The 19,148-nt window shown below is 40.7% G+C and overlaps 1 protein-coding gene across 2 annotated transcripts in view; it reads left to right on the plus strand.

The window, feature by feature from the left end:
• FNDC3B (fibronectin type III domain containing 3B) overlaps window positions 1–19,148 on the plus strand; it is a 413,666-nt gene that overhangs the window by 303,326 nt on the left and 91,192 nt on the right. For both annotated transcript variants that reach the window (XM_073674905.1, XM_073674906.1), the window contains exons 14-20: window positions 5,594–5,680; window positions 6,893–7,031; window positions 9,817–9,888; window positions 13,251–13,369; window positions 14,191–14,296; window positions 16,649–16,809; window positions 19,004–19,117. In XM_073674905.1, the coding sequence (XP_073531006.1) occupies window positions 5,594–5,680; window positions 6,893–7,031; window positions 9,817–9,888; window positions 13,251–13,369; window positions 14,191–14,296; window positions 16,649–16,809; window positions 19,004–19,117 (798 nt within the window). The remainder of the gene's footprint in view (window positions 1–5,593; window positions 5,681–6,892; window positions 7,032–9,816; window positions 9,889–13,250; window positions 13,370–14,190; window positions 14,297–16,648; window positions 16,810–19,003; window positions 19,118–19,148) is intronic.

The raw sequence follows: 19,148 nt of genomic DNA on the forward strand, positions 1-19,148 counted from the left end.
GGGAGGGGTGTGTTAAAGCCCATACATACTGTGGCATATTCATCAAGATAAGTGTGCCAGAATTTTGGTGTAATGTACTCTTCATAACCTGTCTTTTATGACTTACACCATATTTAGGACACGTTTTAGACACTACATATGACTTATCCCACCAGGATGCATTGCCTAGGTGGAAATGGGCATGTTTTGCTGGAACAGGGGTGTAGCTTTAACGTGAGACACAATGCACCAACATTTCTGGCACAAAGTAAGCTATTGATTAGGCGGTGAAACTTGAATTAGACTGTCTTAAAATTAGGAAGATTTATCAAACAGCATGAACAACTGATTAAGTGGCACATTTGTAGACTGTCTTGTCTGTTTGCACTGTGTAAGAATTAGACCATTTTGATAAATATACACTACTGTGAAATACTGATAAATGTGCCCCTACGATCGTGGCCTCAGGTCTTAAGTGGCTAAAATAATAATAACTTATCTCTCTGTGACTGTCTGACCGATGGAACCGTATTGGATCAAGAAAGTGAAGGGACTGCTGTGCTTAGTTACATAAGCAAATTCAGACATTGTAATAGGGCACATATACGTTTTCATCATAGAACCAAAGAATATTTCCTGTCGCTGACAGTAAGCACAGATCATGAAAATGTTGGGAGTATGAAGAGCAAAATGTTGTAGCAGTTTTTATCAACATAGGACCAGAAAACTCCATGAAAGTGCGCTTCTGCTTTGACACCACTTTGGGTGAAATATTAGAGAATTCTGACCGTTTCCTTGTACTCTTGTCTTGGATCTGGGTCCCCGATGTGTCCGCACATCTGGCATGGTCATTACAGAAGTCTTATTTCTGTGGTATAAAGAACCAACCAAGGTAGCTGTCATACGATAGATTTATATCTACCTGCTACACATCTGTTTTTTCTGCCATCAGTCACTCCGTCATCCGTGCACGTAGCCAGTTCAGTGCACTGGAAAAATCAATCTAATGTACAAGACAGGACTGGGAGAAAGTCCCATATGATGAAGCAGTAAATCATTTACTAGTTTATAACCTAGAGACAAATTGTAATAGATAAGCCCTACAAGCTCGCTTTATTTTTAAAGGTAGTCATTTGTATGGCATAATATCTGATAAAAATGATGTGGACTGGAAGATTTATTTCTATTTCTAAATGATAACGCTTACAATTCATGGATGGTTGATGGAATTAGATATGTATCACCTATTTTCTGTAAAAATACGATTTACCAAGATCCCCTGGGAACCTCACTGAGGAGGAATGTGGGTCCTGATCTCCTGTTCCTCTCCATTGTGATCTGGATTGAATTGTGGGGATGGTTCTACATGATCTCTGCCATTCTATGTCTCTATAGGCCTGACATACATAGCTGTGTGCACTGTAATCTGCCCTACCGTCATACAGCATGTGATGGAACATGACACATTATTTATGGAGTCCATGACAAAAAAGTCTACATGTGACTTCTGCGGACCACACTGGTACAATGTGGGCGTATAGATTTCTATGGCTGGTCTATTACAGCTTCATACAGCTGGGATCTACACTGCTCAAAAAAATAAAGGGAACACTTGAACAGCAGAATATAACTCCAAGTAAATCAAACTTCTGTGAAATCAAACTGTCCACTTAGGAAGAAACACTGATTGACAATCAATTTCACATGCTGTTGTGCAAATGGAATAGACAATAGATGAAAATTATTGGCAATTATCAAGACACCCTCAATAAAAGAGTAGTTCTGCAGGTGGGGACCACAGACCCCATCTCAGTACCAATGCTTTCTGGCTGATGTTTTGGTCACTTTTGAATGTTAGTTGTGCTTTCACACTCGTGGTAGCATGAGACAGACTCTACAACCCACAGAATTTGCTCAGGTAGTGCAGTTCATCCAGGATGGCACATCAATGCGAGCTGTGGCAAGAAGGTTTGCTGTGTCTGTCAGCGTAGTGTCCAGAGGCTGGAGGCGCTACCAGGAGGCAGGCCAGAACACTAGGACACGTGGAGGGGGCCGTAGGAGGGCAACAACCCAGCAGCAGGAACGCTACCTACACCTTTGTGCAAGGAGGAACAGGAGGAGCACTGCCAGAGCCCTGCAAAATGACCTCCAGCAGGCCACAAATGTGCCTGTGTCTACACAAACGGTTAGAAACCGACTCCATGAGGGTGGTATGAGGGCCCGACGTCCACAGATGGGGGTTGTGCTCACAGCCCAACACCGTGCAGGGCACTTGGCATTTGCAACAGAACACGAGGATTGGCAAAGTCGCCACTGGCGCCCTGTGCTCTTCACAGATGAAAGCAGGTTCACACTGAGCACATGTGACAGACGTGGCAGAGTCTCGAGACGCCGTGGAGAGCGATCTGCTGCCTGCAACATCCTTCAGCATGACCTGTTTGGCAGTGGGTCAGTAATGGTGTGGGGTGGCATTTCTTTGGAGGGCTGCACAGCCCTCCATGTGCTCTCCAGAGGTAGCCTGACTGCCATTAGGTACCGAGATGAGATCCTCAGACCCCTTGTGAGACCATATGCTGGTGCAGTTGGCCCTGGGTTCCTCCTAATGCAGGACAATGCCAGACCTCATGTGGCTGGAGTGTGTCAGCAGTTCCTGCAAGATGAAGGCATTGAAGCTATGGACTGGCCTGTCCATTTCCCAGACCTGAATCCGAATGAGCACATCTGGGACATCATGTCTCGCTCCATCCACCAACGTCACGTTGCGCCACAGACTGTCCAGGAGTTGGCAGATGCTTTAGTTCAGGTCTGGGAGGAGATCCCACAGGAGACCATCCGCAACCTCATCAGGAGCAAGTCCAGGCATTGTAGGGAGGTCATACAGGCACGTGGAGGCCACACACAATACTGAGCCTCATTTTGACTTGTTTTTAAGGACAGTACATCAAAGTTTGATCAACCTGTAGTTTGTTTTTCCACTTTTATTTTGGGGGTGACTCCAAATCCAGGCCTCCATTGGTTAATAAATTTGATTTCCATTGATGATTTTTGTCTTATTTTGTTGTCAGCACATTCAATGAGACTATTTCATTCATTCAGATCTAGGATGTGTTATTTGAGTGTTTCATTTATTTTTTTGAGCAGTGTATAATAAGTTTTTGTAAACCTATAATATGCAGCCAAAGCTCTAATCTATACTGTTTTAGATCTGAACCATAATAAAATATCAGAAGTATCATAAGGACCAATAGATTTGAGTCTGTCCAAGCAGAGGTGGCTGACCTTTAAAGGGTACTCTTTCAGAAGAAAAACAGTTATAGTACCAGACTCTAGAGTATAATCTTTTTCACTCAATCACTCTTTTAGAGAATTTTGAAGATAACCCGCAGTACGGACCCCCCTCAAGGTCTATGCTGCAGGCTGCACTAAACTAGGCTGCATCCATTCGCTGCAGCTAGGCTGCACTCCTTAGTGCAGAAAGAAGAGTCATAGGACCTTACAGTGGGCTCTTCCGCACAGAAAAGTGTAGCTAAAAGCGATGAGCAGGATACTGACTAGCTTAGTTCAGCCTGCACTACAGTCCTTGGGTGGTCCATGCTGCCGATTAACAGCAAGTGATGTAGAAAAATTATCATTCCGCAAAGTCCTGCATTGTAATAGTTTTTCTTTTGAAAGTGGAAGTGCACTTTAACCTTAAATGAGCAGAGATTGTACTTAGCGGTAGTAGCTCTCATTATTCCTGTTCTATAGGTCTGCTGATAAGGGTCTTTGTATGGTTACTAATGTGGTAATTCATTCATCAGGAAGTGTATGGACAGAACATGAGGGATATTGTGTGTAGTTCACCAGTATAATTTTTCTAAAGTTCTTATTTATTGTTTACGCCATATATTGGTTCACACACCAATTCCTCATACTTTATGTCCTGGATTTATGAAATTAAAGGGAATCTGCCAGCAGGTTTTCACTCTGTAATCTGAGTGCACTATAATGTTGGTGTAGAAACGTTGCGGTTTCAATAAAATCAGTGTTTTATCAGCAGGAGATTATCACTACAATACAACTGGCCTAATAAAAATTACTCCTACCCAATTTTCCTTACCTTACCTCCCCCTCTTTTCCTTTCCCATTTAATTATGAATATTTAATAAAAATTATTGAAAAACAATACAACTGGCCTAGTGCATCCTAGTCTAGCCACACCCACAGAACTTATTAGCAGCTCTCTGTCACTATACCCTGTACACAGAAAGCTGCTAATCAGTGGTGTTGGTGGGGTTATTAAAATACAGCTCAAACTACGGCAGAGAAAACTGTGACTATCATAACTACTACACCCAGTAAACTAAGTGACACATCGCTGGAATCAGGGTCTCAGCCCCTACTTTGTGCTGCTGTCAGATTACATAGCAAAAACCTACTGATCTATTCCCTTTTAAAAGTTGTATTTTCCACCATAAATCCAAGTCAGGAAGTCACATATTACAGATGATTTTTCTTTAGCCTTATTCACACATCTGTCATTTTCTCTACTGCAAAAAAGGATAGTTTTTCAGGCATGTGCTGGATCTGTTTTTCCTCCATTTTTGGTCCTTGTGGTCTTTTTACCACCATTGTGTCATTTGTATTTTTCCTATACAAAAAAAAAACGAAAAAAACTTGGTTTGCCAGGCTTCTAACAAGCAGTCAGTGAGAAACGGACAGTACATGGATGCGACATGGAAGGCATTTTTTTTTTTTTTTGCAAACTATTGATCTGCAAAAGATAAAATTGCAAATGTGAAAATATCTGTAGACGATCATGTCTCTGCGCTATCCAGTAAAAAAATGGATTGCACACATATGATAAAAACGGACTTGAGCGTGAAGACTAACTATGACCAACGTAAATTTAGTTTCGCCATATGAACACCCTAAAAGTTGGATGATGATTGTAAATAAACTGCAACAAGGAGCTGTTTTTTTTCTAGAGAAGCAGACGGATGTAGATGACATGTCAAACATGTCAATGATGTACATTGTTACAGTCCATTTGTCACAATGTTTCATATAAGTGACTTTAATTGTCTGTCAAAATTTTGATCTAGGGTTCCTTCAAGGGGTTGTCCGGGGAAAACTTACTGATCAGTGGGGGTCTGACTGCTCGGACTTGCAGCAATCGGCAGAACGAGGAATTTTTTATTCCCGACGGGAAAATGTTATCCTGGTTTCAAAATGGTGCAGCGGGTCGATGTCCAACCGCTGCTCAGTTCAGTGAGGGAATGGACTGGCGAGTATCCATATGGCTGCTCCATTCTAATGGGAGAAAAGTACCCTGTTCTGACGAATGGTACAGGTCGAAGCGGTCGGACCCCCACTGATCAACAAGTTATCATGTATCTCGTAGATAGGTAATAACTTGTTTTCACTGGATACCCCCTTTTTATGTATATTGTACGTTTCATTGCATAAAATTAGCGAGTGACAGTGCTGGTCTGTGCAGGTTCCTACAATGTATTGTGCTATCTACCAATACCATTCCATGTCTGTATTATAATAACTTAATGATGTAAAAAAAATGTACGTTTTGTTTGTTTTAATAAAACTTCTGGCATAATTGGTCATGTTCTGCTTTCAGGACAGTGTATTTCAACCTACGTACACTGGAGAAGAATTAACATGTACTGTGAATAATCTCCAAAGAAGCACACAATACAAATTTAGGGTAAGTCTTTTGAAAAGGTCTGAAATAATTTAAGGGCCAGCAGATGGCACTGTTTGGTATCTTTTTTTTCTTCCTTGTTATTGTGTGTGGGTTTTTTTTTTTTTAGTTTTTTCTTTTTAAATAATTTTGATATTAATTTTAATAATTTATGTGACTCCTAAATTGCAAAATCCACTATCCTGTGCATGCAACTTTATTTTTTTGTGAAAGATTTAATGAGGTTGTATACCTGCTTCAACAGTAGAATAAAACATGGTCAGTAGGTAAATCTCAAGTCAAACTTATTCAGTGGATAGTTAGCAACACTTTATTTTAATCTTCATTGCAGTTACAGAAAATGTTTCCACTGGACGGGCTCTGCCCGGGAGTATGTATAACGCATACGTACACGTCAGTCCCGGCTCAGAAACAAGTGAATACCCGCAGTGCATGCGCTGGGGGATTCATAAGCCTGCAGTCACACAGTGACTGCGGTCTGATCAGTTCAGACCGGACCCCTTTAAGGGCAAGGTTGATTCAATTAAATGTGTGCGGGGGTGTAGGCTGATGTGCATGTGGAGCGCGGCTCGACCCCCAGCCCACGCGCCCTAAATGCAGCTGCCAAGGATTGATGGCGGCATTTAACACGTTAACGGCAGCAAGCAGAGCTGCTCCACCTGCAGCTGTTAGAGGTAGATGATGGCTGAATAATGCAGCCATCATCTGCTGGCAAGAAAGCAGGCTCTGCTGCAAAGCCTTCTTGAAAGAAGGGGGTCTGATATATGACGTAAATCTACATCATATATTGGGAAGGGATTAAAGTGGCATTTTGTGTTGAATTTGGAGAAACCATTTTTTAATATTAGTATTGCTGAGGAATTTAATTTGTTCTTGTTTGATTTATTGCAAACAGCAGAACATTTGTAAACTTTGCTAAAAAGCTAATTTGCTATGAGGATTGAATAATTTTGATATTGCAACTGTAAATCTTGTACCTGGGCATCTTGCTATATCTGCATTTTGTTTCTCTGTTCATTCCCCATAATGACATAAGTTGTAAATTTTAAGTCTGCCATTCTTTTATTAAGATCTTATGGGGCCTATTTAAGAGCATATACTGGGCAGCAAGAAGACATTGGTTTCTGTAATAAAGGTTGTTTTATTCACAGTCCTTCTCCTGGACAATTGACTATTAATAATAGTAATTGTCTCCTATTGCTGCTTATACTACAGCTTATTGCCTCAAATGTTGAAGGAAGTAGCAGTCCGAGCGAAATATTGGTCTGCACCACAAGTCCAGACCGGCCGGGTCCACCATCTCGACCTGTAGTTATGGGGGCTGTCGCTGCACATGGCTTCCCTGTTCAGTGGGGTGAGTACATTATAGACAGTCTTGCCTTATGTATTTTGCTTGCTTATATAACACAGTCATATTCTACGGGGCTGTACAGATATTTTCATCGCTGTCCCCATTGGGGCTCACAATCTACATTCCCTATCAGTATGGTCTTTGGAGTGTGGGAGGAAACCGGAGAACCCCGAGGAAACCAACGCAAACACAGGGAGAACATACAAACTCCTTGCAGATGTTGTCCTTGGTGGGATTTGAACTCAGGACCCCAGTGCTGCAAGGCTGCAGTGCTAACCACTGAGCCACCGTGCATGCTTTCATAATGGTTTCAGCACCATATTCTAGTATAATGTCACTGCGTGCTAACATTTTTATTGCCTATTGAAAACAGCAGCACAGGAGACACTCTGGAGAGTTATTGTCTTAATATGGAGCAATTGGGAGACACTCTGCCCCAGTACACAAAATCTACCAGCGTACAGAGATAAAGACAGATGGAGCATTTTAATAAATGTCTGTAATGGGAAAACGTCCGCTGAAATGAATGAAAGGGAATCTCATTCATATTCAGACAGACACCAGCCTTATCAAGCTCCCAGATAAGCGACCTGCAGTCTTCGGTTGACTGCTGCTCCTGACTGTTTGGGATGCTAATAAAGAGCTGTATACGGAGATGTGCAGAACATTGCTTGTAGCCAATACTGTTTTTTGGAAATCAAGTCCTAATGAAGAAATGACTTATTGTGAATGCATCGGAAAGCAGAGCGCTGCTTAGAGCTGGTGATCTACTGCACAGTGTATTCATCTTTATCCTTCACGCTGCCGGCAGAGACCCCACTCCATCATGACTACCTTCATCCACAAATGTTCAGGATGTGAAAACATATATAGCCGTGACAGTAGATGGTCCCCAGTGCCTCCTTGTCCGGTTCAGTACATACCTGCCCTCTGTCCTGTCCAGCAATGCAGCTGTAGTCATCTGCTGACACCACTTAAATCCATAACCAAGACATTTTAACAATGCATAACATCTCTTTGTTACATGAGAGACCGTTTTAGAAAAATTGAGGTGGCTATATGAACATGGAAGGCCAGGCCAAAATAAGGAGATGAGGAGGGGCAGTGCTTCTCCTGACAATGTTGACATATTTTAGCAATTCCTCTAGTCCTACACCTGCATGCTCTGCCCTCTCATGTAATGGGTTTGGTCAGAGCGTTGGTTGTTCTGAGCAGGTCTGTGGAGTCGGAGTCGTGGAGTCGGTATAAAATGGACCGACTCCAATTCCTAAAATATATAATAAATTGGGTACAGTAGTTCAATGCAGTTTGTGGGGAATATTATTTTCATAAGAATTTGGGAAAATTATGAAATGTCCTATAAATGTCACACCTGATCTAAGGGTCTAGACTTTTAGCGGAGATGAATCTGTGCTACAGTAAATTTATCACTTAAACATGAGTCATGTATGAGGGAGTCGTAGAGTCGGAGTTATGGAAATTGAGGAGTCGGAGGTTTGGCTTACCGACTCCACAGCCCTGGTTCTGAGAACATCTCCACATTTATCTGCACAGCAGCCAGCAACACAGGGGCACTGGCACTAAAGTGTTTGCCCTAATTCCCATGCATCATAAAGTCGGGAATATATGCAAATGGAGATTTCAGACTAGCGCTGGATGTTCTGGTGCTCCTGGCTGTGGATCTTGTGATGTTCTTCTATGGCTTCCTCTTCATTACACAGTCAAAGGAACAGAATAGAAAGGTTCTAGTAACAACTTAAACTAAGCCATGCCAGTGCCTCATACGATTTATACCCATTGCGTTATTCTCATTGGTGGAAATCAATCTAATCTTTGACATTACAGTCACCACAACTAACATCTATGTCATTCTTCTGATTGTTTTCTTATTGGTGCAAACTCTAGAAATCACACTCCAAAAGATTATAACCTCAATGAATTTTCTCCATCCAAGTAACCATCAGTACTGCCTTCTGGTTGATGGAAATCACCATGACATCATTATTATAAGTATTGCCATAGTATATGTTTAGTTTATATCTTCTGCATGTTCTGTCATCCTGTTCAGATACAGATTATGCCACGATTACTGTGACTCACATTGCTCCATCTTGGTAACATTGCACAAACCATTGACCCGATGTTAAGTTAGGTGTCGAAGTACATTTTTTCTGTGCCGTGATTTCCCATTGCTCTGTTTTGCTAGATCTGTACACTCGGAATATGTATATTGGATGTAAATCAAAATTAATAAATGTGAAAAGTTACACTTCATGTACTTAACTGGGAAAATATACGTCTCACCATCCCGTGATCATTGATAGACACTGGAAAGACATTGATCCCATTTCCATGCTAAAATGGATCAACAAACTGAATCTTATATACACTTTAGAAAAGGCTCAATTGTCCTATTTCAAAACAACATTATAATTTATTACTTTAACCATTATAACCTTGAGTACCATTAAGCAAAGATAATAAGAATGTTTATGCCACACATATCTTCATATTCTATAACTGAATTTTTCTCACTTATGCAAATATTACCATCTCCTAAGCAGGATTCTTGTCTCTCCCTCTGCATTTCCCCAAATATACCCCAATACTCCCTCTTCCCTTCCTACTACTCCAAACCCCTGTTATTTTCACTGTTTTTGTGACTTATTATTTACTGTGGTTTAACTAAAATTTTATTGACTATTCAAAAATAAAGAATCTACAAAAAATAAATTATAGAGAAGAACACTATCTGTTAGTGGGACTTCACATGGTGATTTTCTTCCAGATGCTCCCGAGGACAATGGTGGCTCAGAAATACTGAAATACCTTTTGGAGATCTGTGAAGGGGCTTCTGAAGGTGTGTTGGCAAAAGTTGCATTTATGATTGTAGTATATTATTCATGACTTTATGTAAAACTAACATGAATCAGTAGTTGCCTTTGTTCGCCAATACTTTAATATTGATTTCCTATATGTGGACTTTGTGAGTCAACACAATAAAGGGGTTGTGGTCATTGTTTATGTCCTTAACATTTAGGTCCCTGAAGTCTCTTTAAATACAACACATGTCAATAATTTAAAAAATAAACAAACGGCCTAAATACATTTTCAATTAACCAGATTTCTGGTGGAACCTATTGTGTTTCCCCAGTTCTTGCTCTTAAAGGGGTTGTCCGGTCTAGAATGAAATGTGTGCAGTCACTTTGTGTGACTGCAGACTTGTGAATACTCCCAGCACATGCATGGTGCACTGCAAGGATTTGCCGGTGTCTGCTGCGGGAACGGTGGTCAAGTTTGGGATTTGTTTACTTCTGGCCAGAACCCCCTATTGGGTGTGACCTCGCTCAATACAAGTGTATTGAGTGAGGCCGAGCCCCGTGTAGTAGGAGGATGCATATTGCATACTTGACTGCCGTTCCCAGAGCAGACATCAAAGAATCCTTGTAGCGCATAGTGCGTGTGCTGGGAGGATTCACAAGTCTGCAGTCACAAATAGTGACCGCAGACTTGTCATTCTAGACCAGCCGACCCCTTTAAGGCCCTCATACACATTAGAAGAACATTGTCTGAACCTCTCAATTTTTGTGGGACCCACCGACCATCTTACATGTATGGAGGCTTCCTGACTCTCCTATAATAGTTGATGTCAGCTATGAGAAGGATAGGGCAGTTGGAACTCCTAATCCTTTTGTCTTCAGCTGCTTTCTCCTCTCTCCCCATTGAAAACACATGCGCACTCAGCTGAGCTCTTATGTGTATGGGGTGTCAGGACAGATGGCTGTCTGCCAAATGAACATTCGGCCAAAAGTTATAATGTATATAGGCCGCTATACTCTGTTTATTAGGGTATATCTGTTAAATGCTTTGATTTTGCAGCATTTAATGCAAAATTTGGTAAAAATGCAGTGTTTACATATTGTTTACAGGAGTTTTTCACAAAAATAAGCTACAAAATTGCTATATGTGTATACACCCTTACTTTCTGCATCTACCTCTTCTATAATTGCCAACCTGGGTGAAATGTACATTTTCTTTTATTATTTAAAGTAAATTTAATTCTTAAAGAAATCACTGCTTTCAAAACTAAATAAATATAATTTCAGGAACCTCTACACATAATATACAATATTGTAACCTTAAAAATCCGGTTTATCCAATGTCACCTAGGTCTATTTACTGACAGACTGGCTGTGTATATTAATTTCTATTCATTAATCTGAAATCTCCAGAAAGGACAGGGAAATGTTAGGGAGCATTGCACAAACAGATGAGCCACGGCAGAGTCAGGATGGAAGACAGCAGTAGAGTCACTTCCTACCAATTACACCGTTAAGATTGCTTGTGCACCACTAATGAATTCCAAGAAACAGGTCATCAGAACCTAAAGTCTGTTCTCTCGTGAGGTTTGACTTCGAAGAAAATAAAATTAAGTGTAAACTCAATAGATCCACAAGATGCACATCATCAACCCCGCTATTAAATGCATAGTAAGCTGATACTGTCACATCATCCTACACTAATGAACGTAATAGATGGTATCTTAGGCTTTACTTTCTATTCACGTACACTAGCATCATACGCATTTAAGCCTTAATAAGTGTTCGTTTAACACTAAAATAATCTAATATAAAGCGGTGAGATCTGGAATTAATGACTTCATTCATTATGTTAAAGACTGATCCTAGAAAATTGCAATTTGCCAGTATACCAATTGGAAAGTAAAATGATGGAACTGGAGTATTCTGTACTGCATTCATTGAAAGAACACTTCATATTTCTGAAGCCAGTTGGCAGTCCATAGTTCTTCCTAAAAATGGCCAGTACACTCTTGTGTACCCTTGAGGCTAGGGTAGTCAAGGGGTCTGGGGTCAGATACCAAGAGAGCTTGTCATATACAAAGGGGTAAGGCAACAGGCGTAGTCAGGTAACAGTGCAAAGTTAGAATTCTAAGGTCAGAGTGCGTCGAGACAAACGGGGTAATACAAACTGGTAGTTAATAGGAAAATCCAGGGTACAGGAATACAAGATCAGAATTCAGAGTACAAGACACAGAGGACAAGCCAAACAGAGCTGAAGGCTATGACTGGTGGCTATCAGGAGCAGACAGCTTAGTTAAATAGCTGGATAATCACTTGGAACAGGGAACACCTGTAGGTGCAGCCACAGATGCACTTGACACAAGCTGCCCCAGCTAAGCGAGCCTTAAAGGGTTGGGATACTCTTCACCCAGCTCTCAGTAAATGGGAGGGAGACTTTAACCGAGATCTTCCAAGGCCTGCTGTCGCTGGGCAGCTGGCACCTGGTGATGCGGCTGGAGCTTAGTCGAGAACTGGTAGATACCTCTGCGAGAAACCCTGGGAGTGTAGCACGAAGAGAAAGGGAAATGAACCCTAAGACCAACCCTGAAAGAGAGCAACCAATACTGCAAGCACCACTCACCACCACAACACATAGGAGCTGCAATAAACAGCAAAGACCTGGGCTGGGAACAGGGTGAAATAGCCCACCTGATGCTGAAGGAAATGATCAGGCGTTGAATGCCTCCCAATCACCCCCAGACAACTACTCCCTGCTATCTTGCATAGCTGAATGGACACAATCCCAACACTGCCAAGTGCCAGACACAGCAGCATCCTGTATTGCCTGGCAACCGGGTATTACAGCGTTCCATGTTCCCCAGGCAGTGAAATCCGTGGAAGGTACGGCGTCCCTCATCCCCACACATCCTGCTACTCCAGAATGCAACGATTGGGATGGTTTCCCTGCAAGTGTGGTAGCACCACCTCTAGGGTGAACAGATCCCTTCCTGATAACCGGGGAAGGCTGACACTGTACCCTTTCGGGGCCAGCAGGATAATGGTTACACTTGCAACTGGAGTAGCGTAGCACCGGACCTGATCCATTTCCTGGTGGGAGCACAGGACCACAGTTCGTAACATCAGCACCTCCCAGTCCCAGATTGGACGGCCAAGCTGTCACTCAGAATACCATACAGCTCAGCACGCCCTTGCAATAGATTGGACGACTGAGCTGTCAGTCACTGCATCCAAGACACAGTGAGTTGCACAATCGTGACACCTCCTAAGCTTTAAAAAATGAAACTACTTTGCAGCCTCTTAAAAGTAAATGCCCCCATGTTATTATTGGCTTATCTAAGGGTTCAATCTCTATTAAGTGTTATTTAGAATTATACTGTAATAACTGCCATGTTTATTTCAGCAACACAATGGAAGGTGGCGTATAGTGGGTCAGCAACAGAGTATACCTGTAATGACTTGAAACCAGGCACTTTATACAAGCTCCGCGTGTGCTCCATCAGCACAGGAGGACACAGTCAGGTATGTAGAGCCTCGATTTTACTATGACATAGTAAAGAGGTAGATTTATTGCACTGTACCATTTTTTTTCCCTATGTGTTTGGCTGAAAATTGCTTCATTAGGTTTTGGCTATTTCAAGATCAAATCACATTCGACAGTGATGAAAAGATATCATGTAAAACTGAATGTAGATGGAATTTGCATACAGATGGAGCCACCAAGGATTGAGAGCTCATTAGGGCAGTATGGATGAGATATTGCGGCTTGTCTGTATTTGCTCTCATATTATATAGCCTGATAAAATGCAATACCTCTGTACAGCAGATATTCTATCAGGTGCTGGCGTTTGAACCTTATGTGAATGGTACATTTTGGATTTGCGTGGGAATAGAAAGGGAATTGCCAATTATCAGGATCCAAAGGTAGAACTTAAAGCTCCTGGGCCACATATGTAAAATCAGTGTCAACTCCCCAACTACCATGTAGTCTAATTCTGGAGTGACAGAGGGTCCTGACACTGCTATCTCTGCACCCCCATAGCTGTAAACAAACATTAACACTTTTATTGCACTTTTTCACTTTTTTCTAAAGATCATCGCATCTTAATAAATATATTTGATATAAAAGTTATTAATTACATTACGTTGCAGGTTGTTGTGTAGATTAGTGCATTTTACATTTATCTGCCTCTAGCAGGACTTCAGTGGGTTGTTCACATTATTTGGTTTTGGTTAATAGTATTTTACTCCTGGTATAGGAGCAAGTATAAATGCTAGCTAAGCATAAAAAGAAATGTTTGCTACAGGTTTGTGCAATGCTTACTTTCCTTTTGTTTGCTTAGTGTTCTGAAAGTCAGCCGATTCGCACATTATGTGTAGCACCAGGTCCTTGTCAAGCACCGAGATTGGTAGGCAAGCCAAAGCACAAAGAAGTTCATCTACAATGGGGTAGGAATCTGCTGATCTATAATTTGTATTTGTGTATATTACTAAATTAGGAATACTTAAAAAAAGAAAAAAAGTAAAGTTTAGATTTATTGATCTTCAGCTTTGTACATCTTGAGTTGAGAACTGTAACCTTTAATGTGATTGTTAAAAGTACAAAAGGATGCAATAATGAATATGATAAAGAAGTCATGGATTGCTTTAATTGACAACCACTATAGTTTTATTTTCTATGAAACCAGTATAATAAATGATTTGAAGCCTTTACCTAACATAGGGACTAATTCAGTAAATAGACTAGCCCATGGTGGCAGAGATTGATAGCCAAAAACCTAAATACATTGTCCTGTTAAAGTATCTACATTGTACTTAAAGAGAAACTGTCCGCACAATTTTATAATGTAAAGACATGACTGCAATGGTACTGATACTGATTACGTTGATATAGTTGGTGAAGAAATCCACTTTGTTGTTCTTCTTTAATCACCACTTGAAGTTTTCTGCCAATTAGATTTTGGTGCACAGGGGCCGGGGCTGCACACTTGGTCTCCTCCTCCCTGTCTGTGACTCCTTGCACCACCTCCGGTATTTCAATAACAGTGACCTGCCTCCTGAATATGAAATATCTTCTTCAAACATAGGAAGCAGGCGGAGGGGCTGGGAATGACAGACGGAGGAGAAGAGCCAGTGCACAGTCCGACCCCTGTGCACCCAAATCTAATTGGCAGAAAACTTCAAACGGTGATTGAAGAAGAACCAGAAAGCCGATTACAGTGCTATTACTGTCTTTTTTCATTACGTAACCAAAATGTGCTAACACTTTTTTTTTAAACTTCTTACTTAACCAACGTGCCCCTGTCTTCCAATATTTCCACCAATTCCTGATCCCGACAGGTCCACTTCTGCCTTGAGTTTTACATGAGTGTAATTTCTGCGTGAAGAGGGATGGCAGGCTGCTTATTTCAGTAGCTAAGCCAGCCTTTGTATCAGCCAATGCATATATAGAGAAAGAGAAGCACATATACATTGTGCAGCAGAACTGGCACTAACATTAAGCCACTACAAATGTATTAATAAGTTTTAGAAACGTATAAACTATTTTTTTTCTAGCTGAACAGGCCATTTAAAATGGTTTACAAAACACACTGAATGTAGCAACACAAGTTAATAACCATAATAGGACCCGCAAGTCGCCAAGCCCATAAGGAATAGTGTGCTTGCTATATGGACCAATTTAGAATGGCAGACCATTCGGTAAGAAATATAACAAAAGAAGAACCACCGAATGATAGGTCCAAATCAGAAAAGAGACCAAGTATATTACATAAAAAACCTTTATTAAGAAGCAATGGTTAAGTGGCACTACATGCACAAGCATGTCCGCACTACGGAGCCGTACATATAATATAAAAGATTATTGATGTTAATATTGCATAACAATCAATGTGCTGGACTAAGTACCAGAAAGAAATGAAGGGGAAAGCAGGCAGATAGCCATAATGTGTAATCATATCATATATTAATACCCAAAGAACCAATGCATACAATACATATACAGATATGCAATAAATAATGATTAATGTATGCCGTATGCATAGGTGATGGTATATTAAGAATAAGTCAGTGGCATCACACATGGGAACCAAAGATAAATAAATACCTGCATAACTGGTCCAGCTACATAGATGGCACTGTGCGGCACAGCCCCGACGCGCGTTTCGGACACACGTCCTTCTTTCTGGTACTTAGTCCAGCACATTGATTGTTATGCAATATTAACATCAATAATCTTTTATATTATATGTATGGCTCTGCAGTGCAGACATGCTTGTGCATGTTTTGCCACTTAACCATTGCTTCTCAATAAAGTTTTTTTTTATGTAATATTCTTTTCTGATTTGGACCTATCATTCGGTGGTTATTCTTTTGTTACATTTAAAATGGTTTCAGGGAATAAAGAAAGAGTACTTTAGTAAAGAAATGGATTTCAGTAGCATTAGTACCACAACTACGGTAATTTTTTGTTTCTAGTGTCTAAACATTGGCACATCAGGTGCATTTAGCATTTGATATGTCCTTGTTATCATCACCGTACTTAATCTGTATTTTAATCTTTTAATTCTTATGAATATGATTGGTTAATCCATATCTTGGGGAAAAATTATACCGATATGACCTAAGTAAACATTATTTTTCAGATACCTTTTTATATGCCGTATAACTCTGCACTGCATATGCTTCTCTTTGGCATTTCATGTGGAAGGCATTTGTAGTATTGTTTTTGTTGATATTCTCTCTATTGGGATATATTGGCAGTCAGGATTACATTGTTAGTTACTTTAACCTTCTCCGCAGATGCCCCAGTGTGCCAGGTATCGGAGTACAGCCTAGAGCTGGGTGTACCTGGAGGACATACCACTGAGGTTTATCATGGCTGTGATCTGGAGTGTACAGTCAGCGAGCTGCTTCCTGGAAGTACTTATCAATTCAGAGTACGAGCGCTCAATGATGGAGGGGTAAGTGTTTTCAGTCACTGCTTAATAAAAATTCATGGGTGTCTCAGCTTCCCTCTGATGACATAATGGCCAATGCGTCTTGTATTTAAATGAATATTTAAATACTCATTCTGGAAACCAATTTAAATATCTCAAATTGTGAGAACTAATGCCGGCAATACGCGGAGCATTTCCTTATAAGAAGCTATCACTTCTTGACCTGTGATAAGAAAAAAACATCTGCAGTTTGAGGTGTTATTACCAACAACTCCACAAATGTGTTTACATTTGTTTTCAAGCATGTGGTCAGATATATCCTCTGTATGTTCTAGTTTGTGATGAATTGCAAAAATAAGAAGAAATCAAACAGCTACTCATATTTTTTTTAATTTTTTGCGGAATATGGTTTATTAACTTTTGGCAAAACCTTTATCTATTCTTTGTGATAACTACCTTCCTTAGACACTAAATTACTACACAGGACCATTTCTATAGATATTGCCAGCTAACCTATAGGACATCCAAAAAGTTACCATGTGATAGGTCCCTATTATACTGTTTCTGGCAGAAATAAGAGATCAAAGAAATAAAAGAAACCTTGATTATCAGAACCTTTTTTGCCTTCTAGTTCTGGAATGTCACCAAAGACAACATGTGGCTGTCATATTTACACCGTAAGAAAGTATAGGCACGAAATGACAAGCACCTAAGACTCCTCTCATTAACAGTTATTTAGTCACGTGGGGTCAGTTGGACCCCACGTGAGCTTGTTTTTGTCATATTTCCGCAAGTATGAAAGGTAGGTATCCATCTGTTTCTGTAGCTTCCTAGCTCGGGCACGCCTCGCTCCTCAATGCATCGCGAGAGTTGGTGTCTTCTACACGTGCCACAATGAGGTGCTTGGGGTCTAAAGGACCCCGCGCAACTAACAGTTTATTACTTTCTTGGTTCTGTTTCATATACTGGAAGTAGCCCAAGTCTTGTTGTCAAAGGTCAATGTCATTTATGTGTGAGATCTAGAAACCGAAACCAGATGTGATAATTGCAAGGAATTTATGTGAGCATCATAAAAAGATATGTGATTCTTGTGCCAAATAATTGCTTGTCTTTTTATAGTACATAAGTAGATGTTTAAATTTTGTTGATTACTAAAAATTTTATATTATCATTTAACTAAGATGTAGACGCCTTAGAGCAAATTTCAGGATAGTCTTTTTCTTTGTGTGCTTGCACCATTCAGCTTCAGTATGTGTATTGATTGGAATCTACCACACCATCTTCGACTACATAAACTATAACCTGATCCCAAACCTGAGGACCAGGTGCCTGTTCCGGCAGGGTCACCTCCAGCAGTACATCTATTCCTGTCTACATTTCTATTATTATAAAGATATAATACACCAAGGAGAATGCATTTACACACAGCTTGTTTCATATCTTGCAATCCAAAATTTTTTTCAATTCTTGATGTTCTGAAATTGCCTTTTGAATGATCCAAAGTGGTTGTCTACCAGTACTTATGCATGAGTTGTTCATCAAAGTTAATTGTATTATGCTCATTAGTGTGTAAAGGCACCATGAGATAGAGACAGTAGGTCCAGCGACTATACATCGATATTGTACGAGTAGTCAAGGAAGTATAGTAGAGATGAGTGAATACATTTGCAGGGCCCTGGTTCCGAGGCCATATCAGTATTCCGGGGAGGTGGTTTGGAGCCCTACAAACTGCCTCCTACTCGCTGGAATTCCAGTTACCTCTTCTGGTTTACAGGCCCAGCGCGATGTCATGCATGCGTTGTGCCCCAATGATGACATCACACCAGGCCTACAAAGCAGAAGAGGTGCCAGGGATGCCGGCAGGTAGGAGGACGTTCACAGGGCTCCGAGGGTGGCTGCTGGACCAGGGTTTTGCAAATGAACTCACTCATCTCTATAAAATAATTTGTGCATTTTATAGCAATTGGTCTATGTAACCTATAATTCAGCAGAAAGTTATTTTATCTAGTGTAGTAAATAACTGCAAAGTATTACCCAGGAAATGGTTTGGAAATGGATGTGAGTTTATAGGAAAGTAAGCTGGAAATTAGTAATAAATAGAAACTTTGATTTTACATTTGTGTTTTTATTAAGGAACTCTATAAAATGTCACTTTGTGGAATCTAGGCCAGACACATTAAATCAGGGAATTACCAACATAGACTTATTTGTATTTCAGTATGGTCCTTACTCAGACGCCACAGAGATCACAACTGCAGCAGGACCACCCGCACAGTGCAGACCGCCAGTCCTGACATTCCTCTCTGACACGTGTGTACTTATAAGCTGGGAGGTAAGATAAGTGTGTGCATCGGTGGTGAGAA

The sequence above is a fragment of the Phyllobates terribilis genome, unplaced genomic scaffold (assembly GCF_046119375.1).
Source record: "Phyllobates terribilis strain yellow unplaced genomic scaffold, ASM4611937v1 Scaffold_3__8_contigs__length_932513732, whole genome shotgun sequence".
NCBI classification, from domain to species: Eukaryota; Metazoa; Chordata; class Amphibia; order Anura; family Dendrobatidae; genus Phyllobates; species Phyllobates terribilis.